Here is a 21674-nt window from a genome sequence, read left to right as displayed (position 1 = left end):
TTGAAACATTAATTTTGTTTGGTTATATTTATTGAAAGAGACCAGAAGAATGGGAACATTTATGTGGTAATACTTGAGTTCTTTAATGGCATTAACATGGCAGGGCCAAAAGCAGAAGCTGTCATTCACCCTAAAAGCCAAACTAGCTCCACAAAATCCCTTGCCTTAGAGAAAGAAATTGGATCACAGAGATTGTGACTAAGTGTGGGAGCAGATTTAAAGCAATTCCTGAGATATAGGGAAAGAATGGAAGCTTATGGCAAATAGCTGTCTTCCATTCCCATGCAGACCCTCCTAAGAAGGGACAAGCCTTCTAATGAGTGCTATCAGAAAGCCATAGCAACTGAACTCCAAGAGGCCTGCAGGACTCAGAGAACTGTGGACTTTCCTGTCTTTAAGACACTGTGCTGATTTAGGCAGGGAGCTCAGCCACATTATCCAGATAAGATTCTTACACAACCAAGGAGAAGGGGCCAGCAGGTTATTTGATGATAGACAATGAACTTACTGGCTGTCAAATGAGTGAGAACATGCAGCGGACATACCTGATGTAAAGAAATAAACATGAAAGTATTTCCATCAAATATTAGGGAGTATAACTCACACTTCTATGAAGTAAAAAGGGCTTCCCCAAGCATCCTTTTTTTTTCATTTGCAAAACAGAAGTAATACCTAATTCAAAAATATTTTGGGAGGATTAACCTGAAATAACTTATATAAAAATCCTATCATGTCCTTAGGGTAGTGTGGACGCATTTTATACACATTTGAAATCTGTGGACTTAAAAACAGGAATATGGAATGGTGAATAGTATAGTACTCTCAGAGGGGTGGTAAGCATGTCTTCAAGTTGAACATACTGGGTGGAAGATGCTGTGGAATCTGCAAGTGGAGTTATTCAGCAGGCACTGATTACAATGGCCTGGATCTCAAAAGAGAAAGGTGACTGAAAAAAAATAGTTTTGAGAGTCTCAAGTAAATAGGATACAACCTAAAGCATGTATTTAAATCACCAGCAACTGAGGATGGAGCAAGAAGAATGGAGGAACACTGATGGAGCCTTTACAAACCAATGAGGACATATTATCCCTAAAGGAACCTTAAGAGAAACCTGAGAGATGGACAGAAAATTAAGAGTATTGCCACTGAGGCTGAGTTTCAAGAAAGACTTAAATGCTAAAGAAGATGTCATCCAAGTCAGAAAGAGTAACAGAGCTACAAAATTTTCACTATGTCAATAGTAAGTCTAGCTAGCACAGATTCAGGACTGGTAAGGACAGGCCACTTGAATATCTGATTTAAGGGAGGTGATATTTACAATGGATGTTGCAATAATCAGCTCAAATTTGGAATATTTTTCTAGCTCTGAGAGCTATTAAATGTGAAGGAGATTGAAGGAGAAAGCCTTTGGCTAGGAGAAGGAGAGACATCATGATTAATAATGGAAGTAGAAGATAAATTAGAACATTCTGGAAAAACCAAACAAATCAGCCATATTATAGGGAAAGGAGAAAAACAATACACTGGGGGAGTGTGTAGAATCATAGAAGGGTGAATATTCTTTTAACCACAAGAGTGATAATAGCAAGAACACAGTGGGAACACAATGGGAATCAATCCTTGTAGGCTAATAAATTTCAACGAAGTATATTTTGCTCCAGGTTGCTCTGGCAAAGGACTCCTTTATCATGCAAAAAGCATTAAGAGGAAATCATCAAGATATGAAATAAACCATAACTGGTACAGAGACTTAAATGGTCTCGGTATTTCCAATGGGAAAGAATGGTTTCTTTGCAAAAGGGATTAAGTTGAAACAGAAAACATAGCCTGGAATGCTACTCCTCCCACTGATTCTGATCCCACTAATTCTGAATCAGTGTTGAGTAATAAATCACGTGGTTATATACTCACATTGTTTTGTGTAGTTTCCTTTCACATTGCTAACCTTAAGGCCAGGATAAAGAGGGAATGCAGGTAAAGGTATGAAGCAATCCAGGCAACCTATTACCTGGAGATCTCCCCTGCCCTTCAGAAGATTGGGCCTTCTCAGAGTGGAGGGTAAAACATAGTTGGACCCACTTTATGAGAAACCTACAGACAGAATTCTTAGAAGATGGCAGCTAATAGAGTGGCAATGGTGGGGACAGGGAAGGTTCAAAATAGAAACTATCATAGAAAAACAAGCAATTGAGTGAACTGGGAATGGGCAATAAAAAGAACTGGAAAATAAAATTATAGCCTATGCTTAAATAATTAACAAATTTGATCATATGCCTTGTGAATGCAGATCCAACTCACAGAAGGAAACAGGGACAAAATGTACAAAATGTTGGAGGCACTTTATCTGCTTCAATATAAAGAACAACTTTTTAATTATCAAATCCTTTCCAAAATGAAAGAGACTGCATCCCAAATGGGGTTTGGAAGAAAAATCTAGGTCTGCAACTCAACTCCTGCTCCAACTTTCCTACCCTGAAAGCAAGATGCATGCATCCTGGTCTTCTCTCTGCAGCATGAAGGAAATTTGCAGTTGTCCAGCTATGCAGTGACTAAGGGGTGAGTATATCTGACTCAGAATCAAGAGAATGAAGCCTTGGTCACCGATCGTAAGCCATAATCTCCTATCAGGTATACCATATAATATTTCAATTTCCAACTGTCTACTCTTAGTTGGTCCCAAACTCAGATGAGAAAGGGGATATCATCATACCATTCTCTAAAACTTCAAGAATATCTGTGAGGAATATTATCCTGGGAAAGAAATTGGACAAAATCCTCTATATGGAGGATTTTGTGACTTTATGACTTTTTGGATTCTTCCAGGACTAACTTAATGCCTCACTGACATTTCAAAAATCAGTGATTCCAAAATTAAATTTCTTTCCCCTCCAAATCACCTCACTCTCCCAACATTGCACATCAAAAGTATCATGGGCCTTACATTCATTACGATTTAGAAGTTGAAGTTGCTAAGTAGTTAGGAAAGTTAGAAAGGTGTCTATCATGATTTCAAATCAACACCAACATCATACAGTGATGTTCGAAAGCCTGGCTATGACTTCCCTGAGACAGAGAAAGTACAGAAAAGAGGGAGGGCCAAAGTCAACATTTGAAGGTTCAGTCAGAGAACTCTGGTTGGTGGGGATCAGGAAAACTTTCATGAGCATAGAAAAAAACAAACAAACAAAAAAAAAAAACAGGAAATGTTATGTCATCAAGGCTAAAAAAAGCATTTCAAGAAAGAAGCAGAGGGGCTGGAGCTGGAGCTCAGTGGTAAAGAGCTTGCCTAGCACATGTGAGGCACTGGATTCGACCCTCAGCACCACATTAAAATAAAGAAATAAGTGTATTTTTAAAAAGAGAGAAGCAGAATCAAAGAAGATGAAAAGTGAGTGCAGTCAACAAGCATCTAAGGGTTGAAAAATTCAAAGCAGATAATGCTCTGACCCTATCCTCAAGGCACATACAATAAAAAACAACAAGGAAAAAATAAGAGACACTAAGAAGTGCCTTGGGGCCTCTGGGAACATACAGGAAGGATGAATAACCAAGACTGAATGAGAGAACAGAAAATCAAAAGTAGCCCTTCTGGGTTGGGGTTGTGGCTCAGGGATAGAGCACTTGCCTAGCATGTGTGAGGCTCTGATTTAATTCTCAGCACTGCATATAAATAAATAAAAGAAAGGTCCATTGACAAACCAAAAAAAAATATATTTAAAAGAAAGAATATTTTAGAGAAAAAAAGGTAGCCCTTCTAGAAGAGATGATACCCAATCTGTCTAAGCAAGAGGGAGCCACGCAAGGAAGAACAGAGGGCCCTACACAGAGAGGGCAGGAAGAACAAAGTCCTATGGCCAGAGTCTATGTCTTGCACCTAGATAATAGGGAGTAACTCAGTATGACCATAGACGAGGGCTCCATGGGGAAAGGAGAACAAAACTGAGAGGTAGCAAGGACCTAAAACATGAAAGGCCTTATGCAGCATGTTAAAGTCAATGGAGAGTTCAGGAAAGATTTTAACCAGGAAAGAACCATGAACAAATGTGATATTAGAAGGACACCTCTGGTGAACAAAGGAAAAAATGGGCTGAGATATCAAAGTCAAGAGTAGATGCTGAAAGACGAACTAAGTAGCTTTGATTGATAAATGAGTACCAGAGAGAATGGAGAGAAAAAAGAAAGAACATTACCAGCTAAAATGGACAAGAAAGTGCAGTGGGCAAATCAAAGATAAATTCCAAATTCTGACTGAGTCTACTAAGGAGATGGCGGTGCTATTAATTCAGAAATAGGATATAAGAGAAAGTTAAGGTTGGCAGGATATGGTTGAAGGAAGGAAATGATGAGTTCTATTTGGAAATGAATTGGCTTGTGACTTTGGAACACCCAGGTAGAGACTGCTCAAAGCAGTTTCTGAGTGATTCACTGAGCAGGTAGGAGGTAGTGTCAGGAAATCTGACAACACATATAAGGAAGAAAAATAATACTAACTCAAGAGAAGCAGGACCGAGAAATGTTTTTTTTAAGGGAAGGAGTGAGTTGAACACATTTATAAATATGAAAGAACAAATTAATAGAAACTTCAGAACAAAATTTTTTAAATTATTTTCAAAAATGTAATTTAAAAAAGAGGATTATCTTATGAGTATAAAACAAACTCTTGAGATATATTATTTCACAAGCCACCTCAAACAAATGGTAAACTGCTAAAATTAATTAGGCTCCACCAACCATTTAAATAGAACATTGGATGGTACAGAAAGAAAGTCACTTGGCAAAACAGGAAGTATGAGTCAGGAATGGAGGCAGGGGGTGAGTCATGCATTTAAGGTCAATAAAGAAGCTGGCTCTGCTCCCTCCTGGCCTCATTCTTCCTGAGTCTCCCAACCCTCTAGTTGCCACTCTCAATGCTGCCCTCTCAAGGCACTGCCTCACTCACCCTTTCACTCACATACCACAGGTCCTGGGATTCTGTTCACGCTTTGGTTCTCACACAAGTCCTTTCCTTTTCATTCCCACTGATGCTATCCCAGGGCACCTTCTTAGAGAAATTTCCTTCACTCAGCCCTCTCAACCTACCCATGGTAGGGGAAAGGGAAAGAGTAAAGGAAAGGGGTAAAAGAGAAAGAGAACAGCTTTCTTATTCCATCATGGTTTTACTGACTTAGGATGGTTCTCCAATGCCCATTGATTGAAGCCTATCTCTCATCTCTTATTCAAGGCCCCAATAACACATCTTTCCAAATTTATATCTTGTTACTCCCAATATAAATTCTCCCAGCCAAACTCACCTACTCAACCATCCCTAAAGTATTTATCTCATTTTCCTAGCTATTTTTTAAAAAATTCTTCTAGCAAACACCTCCCAGAGAGAAGCCTTCTCTGACAGTACTGTCTATAGCAGTATACCCCAGTTGCGCTTCATCCTATCCTGATTTCTTTTCTTCACAGCATGTAATTATATGAGGCATGATTTTGTGTTTGTTGACTTTTTTACTATCTGATTCTTCACAGCAAAACATAAATCCCTTAAGAGCAAGTCTGCTATTATCTAATCTACTATGCCCCAGCCCCTAAGATGGAGCCTTAGGTACTATAGACGTTAAATGGACAATAATAAATTAAATGAATAAAATCTTGATCATCTAACCCCAAAACCCAGAGAGCATAAATTTAGTGTAAGAGACACACAGAATTAATAACTATTTACAATAGTAATAGGTACTAGGAAGGAAAAGAATAAGATTCTACACAGGACTTGATTTTGGAGCTGGTGGTCAAAAAAATCCTCTCTGATGGATGATATATAAATCACTACACACAGAAAGAGCTCCAGTCAACCCAGTCAGTCTACTGGGATGAAGGAGCATTCCAGGCAGGGATGAGAGCATATATAAAATGCTCTCTAGGTTTTTCAGAATTTATTCCTGACGTTGAATTCATTTCCATCCAAGATTTACAGACAGGTAGAGATGGAAGTCACCCTAACCTGTCCTCATTTCAAAGAGAAAACACAAGTAAATATTTTTGCTAGGGATTTTCAAAGTCTTTACAATGAGATTGAGAGAAATTGGATACCTAGAAAAATCTGTCAATCAGAGGCAGCAAAGCTGAGTTTAGAATCTATTCTTCCTAACTTCCCATCTGGTGTTTTCTCCACCATCCAATATTCTAAACTCAATGGTTAATAACAGTAACATCTATTGAGAAATTACTGTACACCAGGCATCGTCCAAAGAACTTCATAAATACTAACTCATTTAATCCTCACAAGAGCAAATGCAGAAGATATCACTATCATCATCATCATCACCACCACCACCACCACCACCACCATCACCATTTTCACCATCTTTACCCTCACCCTCCTTTTACATATGAGACCACCTAAATACAAAAAAGATTAAGCAGCATGCTCAGGATACGCCAGAGCGTATCCTTTCATTTTCCTTCTGGCTGCCTCTATGTTATAGTTTTTCATCTTCCATATGCTCTATCATTTTTGTAAGGATGGCTCTTGATAAAATTAATCAATTTAAAAATCATGAAAACTTTAGGTTAAAATCATTCAAACTCTTCAACTTAGAATTATTGATTAAGTGGACATAACTTTCCTATTCTTATACATGAATACATAACCAGGGTCACTCCACATCATTCATGTACAACAAGAATGAGATCCTAATTAGAATAAGTTATACTCCATGTATGTACAATATGTCAGAACACACTCTACTGTCATGTGTATCTAAAAAGAACAAATAAAATAAAAATATGATATAAAACTTGAACTTTATGAAAACAAACATAAAAGGTAAAGCAAGATATTATTAATAACATATAATTTGCTTGTATATTTTAAATTTAATTAAAACTGAATTTATCATCCTGCCTCTCCAAAAAAGCGGGGAGGGTGGTAAGAAAAACACTTCTCCCTCAGTCGTGTTTTCTTATCATGATGACCTTTATTATTTCCAATCCACTGAGAGTTAGGTTAAATGACTTGTTCAAATTTCAATAGATACTATTGAAAAATCTGACCTAAAACTCATAACTTCCAGCTTCAAATTTAGGTCACTCTCCTATTACAGGAATTAAAAATGACCATGTGTACACATAGGCACGAACACACAAATGCTAACATAGGATTTAATTTATAAGTTAATTTATTGTATCTCCTAAGAAACTTATGTCTACAATACATTTTAATACCACTAGATGACAGTAACATTTCAGAATGAAATATTGATCTAAGAAAATATTTGGAGGAATTACAGAAACAATTTCAAGGAATGTTTCCTTTCTAGAAAAATGTAACAGCAATATAGGATTGCAGCCTATTCTTGGTAATGAAATTGAAATAAGGGGACATCATGATGAACTTGATCCTAATCTGCAAGGAATCACAGTGTGCCTGCTTCATGATGGGCTCTTCCCTAAACAATAGCCAGGAAAAAAAAGTTTTAAAATAATTTTGGTAATCAAAGAGATATTTATCAGTTTCTCCTGTCAACAAATGTTTTCTCATGGGATCACTAGCACCCATTTAATGTTTAATTTTATATATCACTGTATATTCCATATTCTCCGGTGTGTGACAAATTGAAGGGCAGCTCTCAGTGCCCTGAAGAGAATACAGTGTGCCAGGTACTAAAACACAGTATCACTGAAGAATAGTCCTAATCTTCTCTTGACTGAATAAAACCAAAGTTGCTCTAATCATTTCCTGGAACTAACAAACAATGGGAAGGGGGAAGACTTTAATTCAAGATATGCTTAGTCTACAAAAATAGTGAATAAATAACACTTTTTTCTTTTGTTCTATTTTGATATTTTGTTGTTGTTGACGTTGGTTCTTTTTAGTTATTCATGACAGTAGAATCCATTTTGACATAATTATACAAGCATGGAATATATCTTCTTCTAATTCAGACCCCAGCACTTCTCCTTTCCCTTCCCTCCATTGATCTTTCTGCCATTCACCCATAGTTATTTTTTTAATTAATTTTTGTGGATGGTGGGAGAGAGAATAGAGAACATTTTCAAGGAGTACTCCTGGGAAATAAATCTCTGTCAAAAAAGTACATGTTTCCACCTATTGGAACATTCAGCTTTTGGTATAATATGTCCACTGTCATGTATACCTAAAAAGAACGACAACAACAAAAAAAGAATTATTAAGATTGGAGTGATGAAAGCTAGGAGGTTAGGAGTAGAATAACTTCTACCAAAAATAAACCATTTCTAAAGCAATTTTATGTGTTTTGCTTCGTCTACTTTTCACCCACATAACAAATCAAGCCAACACACACAGCTCCTTGATAGAGCATGATGGTTTTGGAAATTTCCCTTATCTGATGTTCATGCAGTACATAGTTATGAAACCTGGAACCACTCTGCTTTGGTAAAATAAGGTCAGACTGACCCCTGAGGTTATCAAAGCATGGATTTAAGAAGTCACTGAGAAAACTCTTTGTTTTACAATTACAAGCAATTTAATCAAACAAGCCTGAACCATCTGGTTCTTCTACAGCATGGTAATAGTTTTAATAGCTATCCAGGTTTTATACCTCAAGTGAGAAAATGAGACAACAGCACTGTAAAATCTGAAGGTGATTTTATAACTGTTTGCAAGTCCACATGCTTTACATCTTTTACAAACTAATAAAAAGTCAGTAGTTTGAAATGAAAGATGACCACAAGGCAGCATTTACATTATGAAACTAATCAAAAAATTTTACACTTCAAGACAACTGCATTACTTAACTACATCATTTAGACTTTCCAAATTCACCAACATAAGGCTTTTCTCTGTATTGTGGGCCAAACTACACAGAAGGACTAAAAAAAAAACAACTTGTATTTTCCTGAAAAATGGTCTTTGGCAACCCTCCTACTAGCTCTGAGTTTGGCCGGAAGTTTGATGATAGTACATGAGTCCCACCATCTGCTAATGAAGCTGGATTCCCTAAGGGGTAAATGATGCTAAAGAAAACGGTTGCAAAACAGAAATGGACTTGTTTTCATGAGTTGATGTAACTGGACCTAAGAAGCAAGTCTACAGTTCACATGTGTTTTCCAAGTAAGTTCAAATTGTATTTCCAAATTGCCATTTTCAATTATTCCTTCAAAACATTAGGTGATTTGTATGTATAAATCTAAATTTATTTTTAAAACTAACACTTAAATTGTAAAGTTATGACCTGATTCATATAATATTTTTATGTTTTTTTTTTTCCACTCAAGTCCCTGAGGATTAGTTAGCCAGAGAAGTTACCAAATTAAATGCTGTTTGGTTGGTTGGTTGATTTTTGGCACTGGAGATTGAGCCCATTGAGTTATATTCCCAGTTCTTTGTTTTATTTTATTTTATTTTTTTGTATTTGGGATTGAACTCAGGGGCACTTGATCAGTGAGCCACATCCCTAGCCCTATTTCATATTATATTTAGAGATAGGGTCTCACTGGCTTGCTTAGTGCCTCACCATTGCTGAGTCTGGCTTTGAACTCACGATCTTCCTGTCTCAGACTCTTGAGCTGCTGGGATTACAGGCTTGCACAACCACACTGGAAACCTTCAGGGACACTATAGGTCTACAGGATGTCTTAGATGCATACTTTTAGATGAGGAAAAAATACTAACAACATGAAAAAAACAAGGGAAAAAGAATCCCAAACAAACCAAGATGCTTCAACAACAGAAGCCACTGATAACACAGTAGAAGAAATGTCCAAGAAGGAGTTCAGATTGTATATAGTTAAATTGATATGTAAAGTAAAGGATAGTATAGGAGTGAAATCAAAGAAAAAATACAGAAAGTGAAAGACCACTTCAATAAAGAGTTAGAGATTATGAAAGAAAAAAAAACAAGCAAAAATCCTCAAAATGAAAGAATCAGTAAACCAAATTATAAATTCAATAGAAAGTATCACCAACAGATTAAACCACTTGGAAGACAGAACCTCAGACAATAAAGACAAAATATATAACCTTGAAAGTAGAACACGTGGAGAAGATGGTAAGAAACCATGAAGAGAACACCCAAGAATTATGGGATAACATGAAAAGACCAAATTAAATTTCAGAGTTATTGGAATAGAAATGCACAATCTTTTCAATGATAATAGCAGAAAATTTCCCAAACCTAAAGAACGGAATGGAAAAAATCAAATAAAAGAGACTTACAAAACCCCAAGTGTACAAAATTACAGCAGACCCACACCAAGACACATTATAATGAGAATGACTAACACTGAGAATAAAGATAAAATATTAAAGAGAGAAAAAAATCAAATTACATACAGGGGAACACCAATTCGGATCTCAACTGATTTCTCAGCCCAGACCCTCAAAGCTAGGAGGTCCTGGAATAATATATTTCAAGCTCTGAAAAAAAAAATGGATGCCAACCAAGAATTTTATATCCAGCCAATTAAGTTTCAGATTTGAAGATGAAATTAAAACATTCCAGGATAAAGAAAAATTAAAAGAATTTACAACTAGAAAGCCTATACTATAGAGCATTCTCATTAAAATATTCCATGAGGATGAAGTGAAAAAAAAAAAGTGAAAACCAGCAAAGGGAGGATCTAGACTAAAGTGACATTCAACCAAATGAGAAACTAAGACAAATCAGAAACCAGAAATAAATCAGAATGACAGGGGATACTAATCATATCTCAATAATAACCTTGAATGTTAATGGCCTGAGCTCATCAATCAAAAGACAGACTGACAGATTGAATTTAAAAGCAAGACCCAACCATATGCTGTCTTCAAGAGCCTCACCTCATGAGCAAAGACATCCACAGGCTGAAGGTGAAAGGACGGGGTTTCCATTCTCATTTCAGATAAAGTAGACTTCAAACCAAAGTTAATCAGGAGAGACAAAGAAGGACATTTCATACTTCTTAAGAGATATATATATATACAGTACATAACAATTGTAAATATTTATGCCCCAAACAATGGAGCATCTATGTACATCAAAAAAAAAAAAAAACACTCTTCTCATTTCAAGAGTCAAATAGACCACAATACAATAATACTGAGTGACTTTAACACACCTCTCTCACTACTGGACAGATCTTCCAAACAAAAACTAAATAAGGAAACTATACAACTTAATAATACAATCAATAATTTAGACTTAACAGACATATATAGAATATTTCATCCATCAACAAGCAAATATACACTCTTCTCAGCAGCACATGCTCCTTCTCTAAAATAGACCATATCTTATGCCACCAAGCAATCTTAGTAAATTAAAAAAAAAATTTAAAACCCTGCATTCTATCAGATCACAATGGAATGAAATTATAAATCAATGATAAAATAAAAAATAGAAGCTACTATAACAAATGGAGATTATGTAATAAACAATTGAATGACAAATGGATAGTGGAGAAGGAGGAAATAAAAAAAATTTTAGAGGTCAATGAGAACACTGATACAACATATCAAAATCTCTGGGACACTATGAAGGCAATACTAAGGGGAAAGTTTATTGCATTGAGTGCATTCACTAAAAGAATAAAAAGTCAACAAATAAATGATCTAACACTAAATCTCAAAGCCCTAGAAAAAGAAGAACGAATCAACATCAAAAGCAGTAGAAGACAGGAAATAATTAAAATCAGAGCTGAAATTAATGAAATTGAAACAAAAGAAACAATTGAAAAAATTGACAAAACAAAAAGGTAGTTCTTTGAAAAAATAAAATAGATAAACTCCTAATCATGCTAATGAAGAGAAAAAGAGAGAAAACTAAAATTACTAAAATACAAAATGAAGAAGGAAATATCACAACAGACACATCTGAAATACAGAAACTATTTTTGAAAATTTATGCTCTATTAAAATAGAAAATATTGAAGACATCGACAAATTTCTAGAGACATATGACCTACCCGAATTGAATAAGGAGGTCATACATGATTTAAATGCACAATTTCAAACAACAAAATAGAAAACGCCATCAAAAGCCTACCAACCAAGAAAAGCCCAGGACCAGATGGATTCTCAACCAAGTTCTACAAGACTTTCAAAGAAAAATTAACACCACTACTCCTCAAAGTATTCCATGAAATAGAAAAGGAGGGAACTCTTTCAAACTCATTCTATGAGGCTTATATCACCCTGATACCAAAACCAGACAAAGACACATCAAGGAAAGAAAACTTCAGACCAATATCCCTGATGAACATAGATGCAAAAATTCTCAGTAAAATTCTGGAAAATCACATACAAAAAAATATTAAAAAGACAGTGCACCACAATCAAGTGGGATTCATCCCAGAGATGCAGAGTTAGTTCAACATATGTAAATCAATAAACATAATTCATCATATTAATAGACTTAAAAACAAGAATCATATGATCATCTCAATAGATGCAGGACATCTTCATGTTCAAAACATTAGAAAAACTAGGGATAGTAGGAACATATTTCAACATTGTAAAAGCTATATATGCTAAACCCAAGGCCAGCATCATTCTAAATGGAGAAAAATTGAAAGCATTTCTGCTAAAAACTGGAACAAGACAAAGATGTCCTCTTTTATCCCCTCTATTCAACATCATCCTTGAAACTCTAGCCAGAGCAATTAGACTAAAAGAAAGAAAGAAAGAAAGAAAGAAAGAAAGAAAGAAAGAAAGAAAGAAATTAAAGGGATACATATAGGTAAAGAAGAACTCAAACTATCACTATTTGCTAATGACATGATTTTATATCTAAAAGATCCAAAAAATTCCACCAGAAAACTTCTAGAACTAATAAATGAATTCAGCAAAGTTGCAGGATATAAAATCAACACCCATAAATCAAACACATTCCTATACATCAGTGATGAATCCACTGAAAGAGAAATTAGGAAAACTACTCCATTCACAATAGCCTCAAAAAAAAATACCTGGGAATCAATCTAACAATAGATGCGAAAGACCTCTACAATGAAAACTACAGCACACTAAAGAAAGAAATTGAAGAAACCTCAGAAGATGGAAAGATCTCCCATGTTCCTGGATAGGAAGAATTAATATTATCAAAATGGCCATACTACTAAAAGCATTAGACATATTTAATGCAACTCCTATTAAAATCCCAATGACATTCTTCACAGAAATAGAAAAGGCAATCATGAAATTTATTTGGAAAAATGAGACCCAGAATAGCTAAAGCAATCCTTAGCAAGAAAAGTAAAGCAGGAGGCATCACAGTACAAGACCTTAAACTATAGTACAGAGCTATAGTAATAAAAACAGCATAATATTGGCACCAAAATAGACTTGTAGACCAATGATACAGAATAGAGGACACAGAGACAAACTCACAAAATATGGTTATGTCATACCAGACAAAATGCCAAAAACATTCACTGGAGAAAAGATAGCCTATTCAACAAATGGTGCTGGCAAAACTGGAAATCCATATGTAGCAAAATAAAATTAAACCTCTATCTCTCACCCTGCACAAAAATCAACTCAAAGTGGATCAAAGACTTCGGTACTAGAACAGAGACCCTGCTCCTAATAGAAGAAAAAATAGACCCAAATCTTCACCAAGTTGGCTTAGGATCTGACGTCCTTAATAAGACTCCTATCATGCAAGAATTAAAACCATGAATCAATAAACAGGATGGATTCAAACTAAAAAGTTTCTCAGGAAAAGAAACAATCAGTGAGGTGAATAGAGAGCTTACAGAATGGAAGCAAATCTTTACCACAAACACATCAGATAGAGCACTAATCTCTAGGATATATAAAGCACTTAAAAATCTTAACACCAAAAAAAAAAAAAAACCCCACAAATAACCCAATCAATAAATGGGCCAAGGAACTGAACAGGCACTTCATAGAAGAAGAAATACAATTGATCAACAAATATATGAAAAAAATGTTTAACATCTCTAGTAATTAGAGAAATACAAATACTCTAAGATTTCATCTCACTCCTGTCAGAATGGCAATCATCAAGAATACAGGCAACAATAAATGTTGGCGAAGATATGGTAAAAAAGGTACACTTATGCATTGCTGGTGGGACTGCAAATTGGTGCAACCACTATGGAAAGCAGTATGGAAATTCCTCAGAAAATTGGGAATGGAACCACCATTTGACCCAGCTATCTCACTCCTTGGTTTATACCCAAAGGACTTAAAATCAGCATACGATAGTGACGCATCAATGTTTACAGAAGCTCAATTCACAATAGCTAGACTATGGAACCAACTCAGGTGTCACTCAATAGATGAGTAGATAAAGAAAATGTGGTATATATACTCAATGGAATATTACTCAGCTTTAAAGAAGAGTAAAATTATGGCATTTGCCAGTAAATGGCTGGAGTTGGAGAATATCATGCTAAGCAAAATAAGCCAATCCCACAAAACCAAATGCTGAATGTTTTCTCTAATATGCGGATGCTAATTCACAATAAGGCAGGAGGCACTAGGGAAGAATAGTGTTACCTTAGATTAGATAGAGGGAAGTGATGGGAGGGAAGGAGAGGGGATGTGGGGATAGGAAAGATAGTAGAATGACACAGACATTATTACTGTATGTATATATGTGACTACATGTATACTCAGAAAAAAGAGAAATTATGTCCCATCTATGTAGGATGTATCAAAGTGCATAAACGCATTCTACTGTCATGTATAACTAATTAAAACAAAATCTTTAAAAAATTACTGAAGAAATATTAATAATGGAGCACAGAAAGAAAATATATCAAAATGAAGCACAGAAAGAAAAAAATGAACAGAAAATCAATGAACTTTGGGGCAACAAGTTATCTAATAGATATGCTTGAAAAGAAGAAGGAGACCAAAGTAGTTAAAAAAAATAATGGCTGAAAAATTTCCAAGTTTGCTAAAATATATACACCCACAGATCAAAAAGGACAAACACAGAGAAAACTATACCAAAGCATATCAAAATCAAATTAGGGAAAAATCAAAAAAATCTTAAAAGCAACAAGGACAAAAGGCACATTATATACAAAAGGGGAAAGAATATCCAGTCACTGACTTACCTGAAACAATGCAAGGCAGGGCCAGAATGTAGCACAACAGTAAAGTGCTTGCCTCCCACGTGTGAAGCTCTGAGTTCAATCCCCAGGCACAAAAAGAAAAAGACAGAAAAGAAAAGAAGGGAGAGAAAACACCTAATAATTCAAGGCAAAAGATAATGGAATCACATCTTGAAAAGAATGAATAGTATTCAAAAATGAAAAACTAGCCAGCCTAGGATTCTATATCTAGTGAAAATACCTTTAAGAAAGAAGACTTTTTCAGAGAAATAAAAGCTGAGAAAATTCAGCAGGAGTAGACCTGTATTTCAAGAAATATTAAGAATTTCATCATGCTGAAGGGAAATAGCTCCAGATGAAGACTCAGATCTAAACAAAAAGAGCAACAAAAAATAGCCAATTTGTGGGAAAATATAAACTACTTTTTTCTGGGGTTTTACTTTCTTTGAAAGATAACTGAACACTTTTCTCTCTCTATTCCCTTCAGCCCAGTCCTAAAGCCACTAAGTGGAGCCAAGCAGAGGAAGCATCCATGCAAGGTGAGGGGTACAGAAGGAGCCCAGGAGGCCCAGAGCAGGACATCCAATTAATTGAGTGTGGAAAGGGCAGTATCCCCTCAATGGAGCAGCCTGGCACAGAGTTCTGGAGCCCAAGAAGTGTTAGAAGGTTGTTCTCAAGGAGGAATATCCCCAAATGAAAAGTTGGAACCCAAATTGGAAAAGGAAGGCAAACTAAGGAAATGTGGTTCATTGTGGGTTACTGAAGCCCAAAGCAGGTTATATCCCAAGAAGACATCTACCCAAATCTAAATCCTGAGTCACTGAGAGGATACACTGAGAAGAAGAAAACATGATCATGTCTGTGTGCTCCAGTAAAAATGCCTAAGGTAAATCAACTCATGCAGAAGTATTAAAAACACACCCAAATTCAGAGAATTCACCATAAAACTTGCCTAATTTCTTCATGTCAAGGTGATGAAAATTAACGAAAGACTGAGAACCTGTTCCAGACTGAAGGAAACGGAGGAGACCTGACAACCAACTGCAACATGTGTCCTGAGCTAGACCCTTTTGCTAGATCATCATTGGAATAACTGAGGAACCCTGAATTAGGTCTAAGGATTTTGATGATTGACTTTAAGAGAAAAACATGTTTATAGGAAATATATCAATAATATTCCAGTGTTGTGACATAGTATGTCAGAAACTCATTCTCAAAATTTTAGAAAAAAAATTTTTTGTAACATACTTGTAACTTTTCTGCAAGTCTGAGATTGTTAAAAATTTGTTTTTAATTGTGCTGGATAAAATACAACTGACTATTTAAAACAAATATAATAAATTATATTGTGAAGTTTATAAATATGTAGAAACAAAATATATGACAATAATAACTAAAAGCACACTGTTGTTAAAGTCCTACATTATAATAATGTGGCATAAATACTTTGAAAGTAATCTGTGATATCTTAAAAATACATAATATAAACCCTAGGGCAGCAATAAACAAAGAAACATTATCAGTCAAGGCATAGGAGTTTATAGGAAAAAAAAGAACAGCTTCACAAATGTAAGAAGAAATGTGATACAGCTTAGAAAATCAAGAATGACATACTAATACTGTCATATTAATATGACATAAAGAGAAATCATAGGGTGAGAGTCACTAAAACTTTAAATTTTGTTATCAAGGACTCCACAGGAAAATGAAAGCTTCAAGTTTGGGGAAAATAATCTCTAAATAGATTCCAGACAAAGGGATATGATTATCAATATATAACGAGCTATTACAAAAACTGTTGGTATTTTTAAATATATACTTCACAAATGCAGCCTTATAGAATGAATATCCTATTAAACTGATGACAGAATCAGTCTTTAAAAAAAAGAGCTATTACAAATCAGTATGAAATTTATAGAAATTTTTACTAAAAGACAAAATATGAGCTGGTAATTTGTAAAAAGAGAGAATAATGGTCAAAAATACAATCATCCTAATTCCCAAGATATACAAAAATGGTAATATTATATAGTATATAATTAATTCATACAAACCTGTAATACTGCATTTTCGGGTAACTGTGAAATATCAAATTCCATAGACTTACTCTTGAAAACAGCTTCAGAGAAACTTGGTTCAAGAGAAGCAAATTCTTCAGAAGATTTCATTTTTAACCTTTTTTTCCAGTTTTTCAGCTCAGATTCATGTTTTGATATCTGCAATGAAAATAATTAACAAATTCCATGGATTTGAAATAGAGATCAAATAAGACGATAGCACAGTGCTTAACATAACAATAGCACCAACCTAACATTATTTATTATCCTTGTTATTACATAAATTAAAATTTTCTATATGCATGTTTAATACTCCCTGAACCACCAAAGCTTACATTACAGATCATTTGTCTTAGCTGTTATACAACATTGGCACAGGCAGCCACCTTAAAGATCTGGTCTACAGTAGAGGAAGGAGAATAGAGGGAAGGAAGAGAGGAGCGAAAGAGAGGTATACTAGGGTCTGAAATGGAATAAATCAAATTCCAGGCATGTATGATTTTGTCAAAATGAACCCAACTATTATGTATAACTATAATGCACTAATAAAAGAAAAATTCTCAATCCATTGAAAAAAGTTTGAATCTAGCCTCCTCTTTTATCGATGAAGAAACTGAAGCCCACAAAGTGAAGGTGCTGGTAATAAAAGGGCATGGAAGGGAGGTGTTTAGCAGAGAAATAGCAAAAATAAATAAAAATTTAAAAATAAAAGGAGGGGGAGTCAGAAGGAAATTATTTGGAGATTTGCCTGATTTATCATTTCAGGAAGTCTACATTATTACTCTGATACATTCCTGAAAAATGTGTAATAAATATAAAATGCTAAGGATAAACTAGCATTTCACACCCATACACATGCAATTTCCATGTAATTAATATATAGAGAGAGAATATAAATAAATAAATAAATAAATAAATAAATAAATAAATAAATAAATAAATAAATAAATAAATGTATTTATCAATTAGAGTCTAAGGAAAAGCACACAATTGGAGAGCCAACACACACAGATGTTCCCTGCCTCTGCTCGGACCACATACCTGTCATCCTCACTCTACTTGAATATAGAATGACTGTTTGCCAAGAAATTATATAACTAGAAGAAAATTTCTTCTCTAAACACTCAATTAACTATGTAATACACATATATATTAAGAATAATATTAAATTACTCTTCATATGATATGTACTCTATATATCAACTAGAGTGTGCAAAACATTATGCTTGGTGTATAGGGAAGATTGTGAGAATACTGCCTGCTCTCAGGGACATTCAGCTTAAGGAAGGATATTTAAAAAACAGAGGCTGACTGGTCAGATACAGTTACCTACTTTGCCACAAGATAATTAGTGATCAGGCATAGAAGACAGTGATCAAAACACTAGATTAATACACAAAGTGGTAGAAAGCACTGAATGAGCAGACACAAAATGGTACCCATAGGTATCCACAAAAGGCAAAGGTTAGAGGTCAGCCTACAAGAATGACAGCCTAATACCCATAAATTATAAATGCTAAAGAGCCAGAACTGTGCTTTAGCTTTTCAACATCCTCCACAGACTTTAGAGCTGTTTCAAGCATACATGAGTTAAAAAAAAAAAGATCTCATATGCTATTCCTGTGTGGTATTGTCAATTTAACATCTGAACCACTTTTGTGTGAATAGGGGCATTGCTCATGCCCTCCAAGGGACAACCACAAAAGAGGGAGATTTGATTTAATCCTCTTTTTCCTCTTTATCTTAACTTAGTACTTCAAAGAATATGAATAAAATATTGCCTACTAAATAATATAACTACAAAAAATTCCAGCCTGATGCTAGTAGTTACTCTGAACATTCTTTAAAAAATTTAAGTAATGATATAATGATAACTTAAGCCAACTAGGGTGTTTTTATGCTTAGAGATGCTGAGCCCTCTATTTCAGTTCCCAGTAGGTGTTCCAGTTAAGAGTGATTCTTTAAACTTGCCAATTTAGTAATTTAAGAAATCATTTAATGTTAAGGTTCTGATTTATTAAATTGAATGTTGAAAAAGTATAAATAAATAGCAATTTAATCTTATCTAGAGAAGGAATAGATTGATTCAACTTCATCATTTATTTCTCTAAATCATATTAGTTTCTCTTCCACTTCAGACATCTACCTATCTACATATTTACTTAGTTTCTTTATCAATAAATATAAACAAAATATTAAAAGATTGTTTCTTGATTTTCATAGTTCAAATTAAACAAAAAAATCAGAAATATTTGGGATATGATGATAATGAACTTAAAAATTTAAAAACAGAATATAAAAAATAGAAGAGTAAAAACAAATACTTTGAATAACTGAAGTGGAATTTAAATTACCATATTATAAAAGAGCAAGAATACCAGCAAAGTACAAAATATGAAGGATTTTAATATTTTCTACATATAGCATTATTATCTGAGGCAATATACTATAACTAAATCAGATTCTTTAAAAAATTAAGTTTTCAATATACCATACCAACTCCTCTTCTCTGATTTTATTTCTAATTCTTACAATAGCCCGCCATTTTGCAATGAAATTCCTTTGTCTGTGATCTTGGAAGATCTTTTGTATCCGTAATATTGCACCTGAAAAAAATTAATAAAGTCCCTATATAATTAAAGCTGTTTCAAAAAAACCCAAATGATTCAATATTCTGTCATGCTTACAATATGAACCAATGTTGCATCAGATGTTTTTTCCTGATTTTAATGACACCCAAAATTAATTACTTTGAAAGGATTAAAAAGTGCTCCCGAGACCTTAAGAACCTGTAAACTTCACCTTTGCCCTTAGAAATGTGAAGATATGTATAGAAATGTGAAGCTATGTATCATTTCTTTTAAAACAAATCTATTTCTTATAAACCAGAACTTCTAAAACTTATTCATAAGAAATGCAATCATGAGGCAGTATTCAGACCCAATGTTTTCTAATTTGTTATATGCTATAATTATTTGATTAAATGGATTGCTTTATACATGTTAACCAGGGATCCAAAGTCCAAAAGGGCCAGGAAGGAGGACAACAGCAGCAAGCCTGGAGATACTGCCCTCAGAAGACTGCATTTATATTCCTGTTTGTAATCTAAATTGCAGCCAACTATTTTTTTTCACAGGAGTAAAGGCCTAGTTTTGGTTTTGTTTTTATAATATTTGGTTTGGTTTTTGTTTTGGATTTTGTTTTTTCTTTTCAAAAAAAGCTGATATCTAGATTTTACATGACTACTTCTGACACTCAAAAACTAAATTTTTAAATTTGTTTACCAGTTTTCAAAATCACAGTTAGAATTTTATTTTTATTTCATTTTATTTTATTGATTGATTGATTGGTTGTACTGGAGATTGAACCAAAAGTGCTTTACCACTAAGCTACATCCCCAGTATTATTTATTTTTTATTTTGAGACAGAATCTCACTAAGTTACCTACAGCTTCGCTAAATAGCTGAGCCTGTTCTCAAATTTGTAATCCTCCTGCCTCAGCCTCCAGAGTCACCATGTAGTCACTATCCACACTGTAATTTTGTTCTCAGATTTAACCTCTTCAGAAAGCCTAAAACTCATCTAGTTTGGCTAATTAATAGTTCTCAAATTGAGCTAATCTAACTCAGAAATGAATAAGCTTTTATCATTGCATATCTGTTCAGTTCACCTAATTAATCATCTACAGGACCACTCTTTTCATTCTGCTTAAAGTGTTGTGGTTCAGTATGGAGAGCTGAATCACACAACACAATTTTAAGTTCAGCTCCCAAACAGAGGAACAAACAAAATCAGATCTCTCTACCATGTTACTTCAGTAATCTTTTCAAGAATAATTATCTGGGACAGGGTTGTGGCTCAGTGGTAGAGTGCTTGCCTAGTGTGAGGCACTGGGTTCGATCCTCAGTACCATTAAAATAAATAAAATAAAAGTATTATGTTCATCTGCAACTAAAAACATATATATTTTAAAAAGAATAATTAGAAATTTCAACACTTTTAAATGGGCACATAAAATGATGGCTTGAAAATCAATTATTTAAGACAATAAGTTTTTCCATTCATTTTAACTTCAATGCCTTTTGTTTGAATTGCTTTCCACCAAAATACAGTTCCAGACATTCAAATACTTAGGTTGATTTTAGTTTTTACCCTTTAAGTTATAACAAGTACAAAATAAAAAAATTTAGTGAGAAATTATTATATTGTTTTATCAGAAACTTATTTATATACCAATATATTATATTATTTATATAGCTTCTAAATTACATCAGCTTATAATATTTCAGAACGTCAAGGCTTTATTATACATTATATAAATGTACCATAAAATACTTAAATATTGGGGCTGGGCTTGTAGCTCAGTGGTAGAGAGGTACAGCACTTGCTTAGTACATGAAAGGCAGTGGGTTTGGTTCTCAGCACCACATAAATATTGTGTCCATCGACAACTAGAAAAATTTTTAAATACTTTAATAATTATTATTTTATTTTTTTGTCCATTTTATTTTTTTTAAATATTTATTTTTTAGTTTTAGGTAGACACAATATCTTTATTTCTTATTCTTATGTGGTACTGAG

At 34.2% G+C, this 21674-nt stretch overlaps 1 protein-coding gene across 1 annotated transcript in view; it reads right to left on the bottom strand.

The window, feature by feature from the left end:
* The window catches only part of Fbxl13 (F-box and leucine rich repeat protein 13), a 203540-nt gene that overhangs the window by 151737 nt on the left and 30129 nt on the right, over positions 1-21674 (bottom strand). The window contains exons 6-7 of the mRNA XM_076853668.2: positions 19590-19699; positions 17091-17252 (exon numbers count right to left, since the gene is read on the bottom strand). Coding sequence (XP_076709783.2) covers positions 17091-17252; positions 19590-19699 — 272 coding nt within the window. The remainder of the gene's footprint in view (positions 1-17090; positions 17253-19589; positions 19700-21674) is intronic.

The sequence above is a fragment of the Callospermophilus lateralis genome, chromosome 1 (genome assembly GCF_048772815.1).
Source record: "Callospermophilus lateralis isolate mCalLat2 chromosome 1, mCalLat2.hap1, whole genome shotgun sequence".
NCBI lineage: Eukaryota > Metazoa > Chordata > Mammalia > Rodentia > Sciuridae > Callospermophilus > Callospermophilus lateralis.
This window is presented reverse-complemented; position numbering and strand designations above follow the sequence as displayed.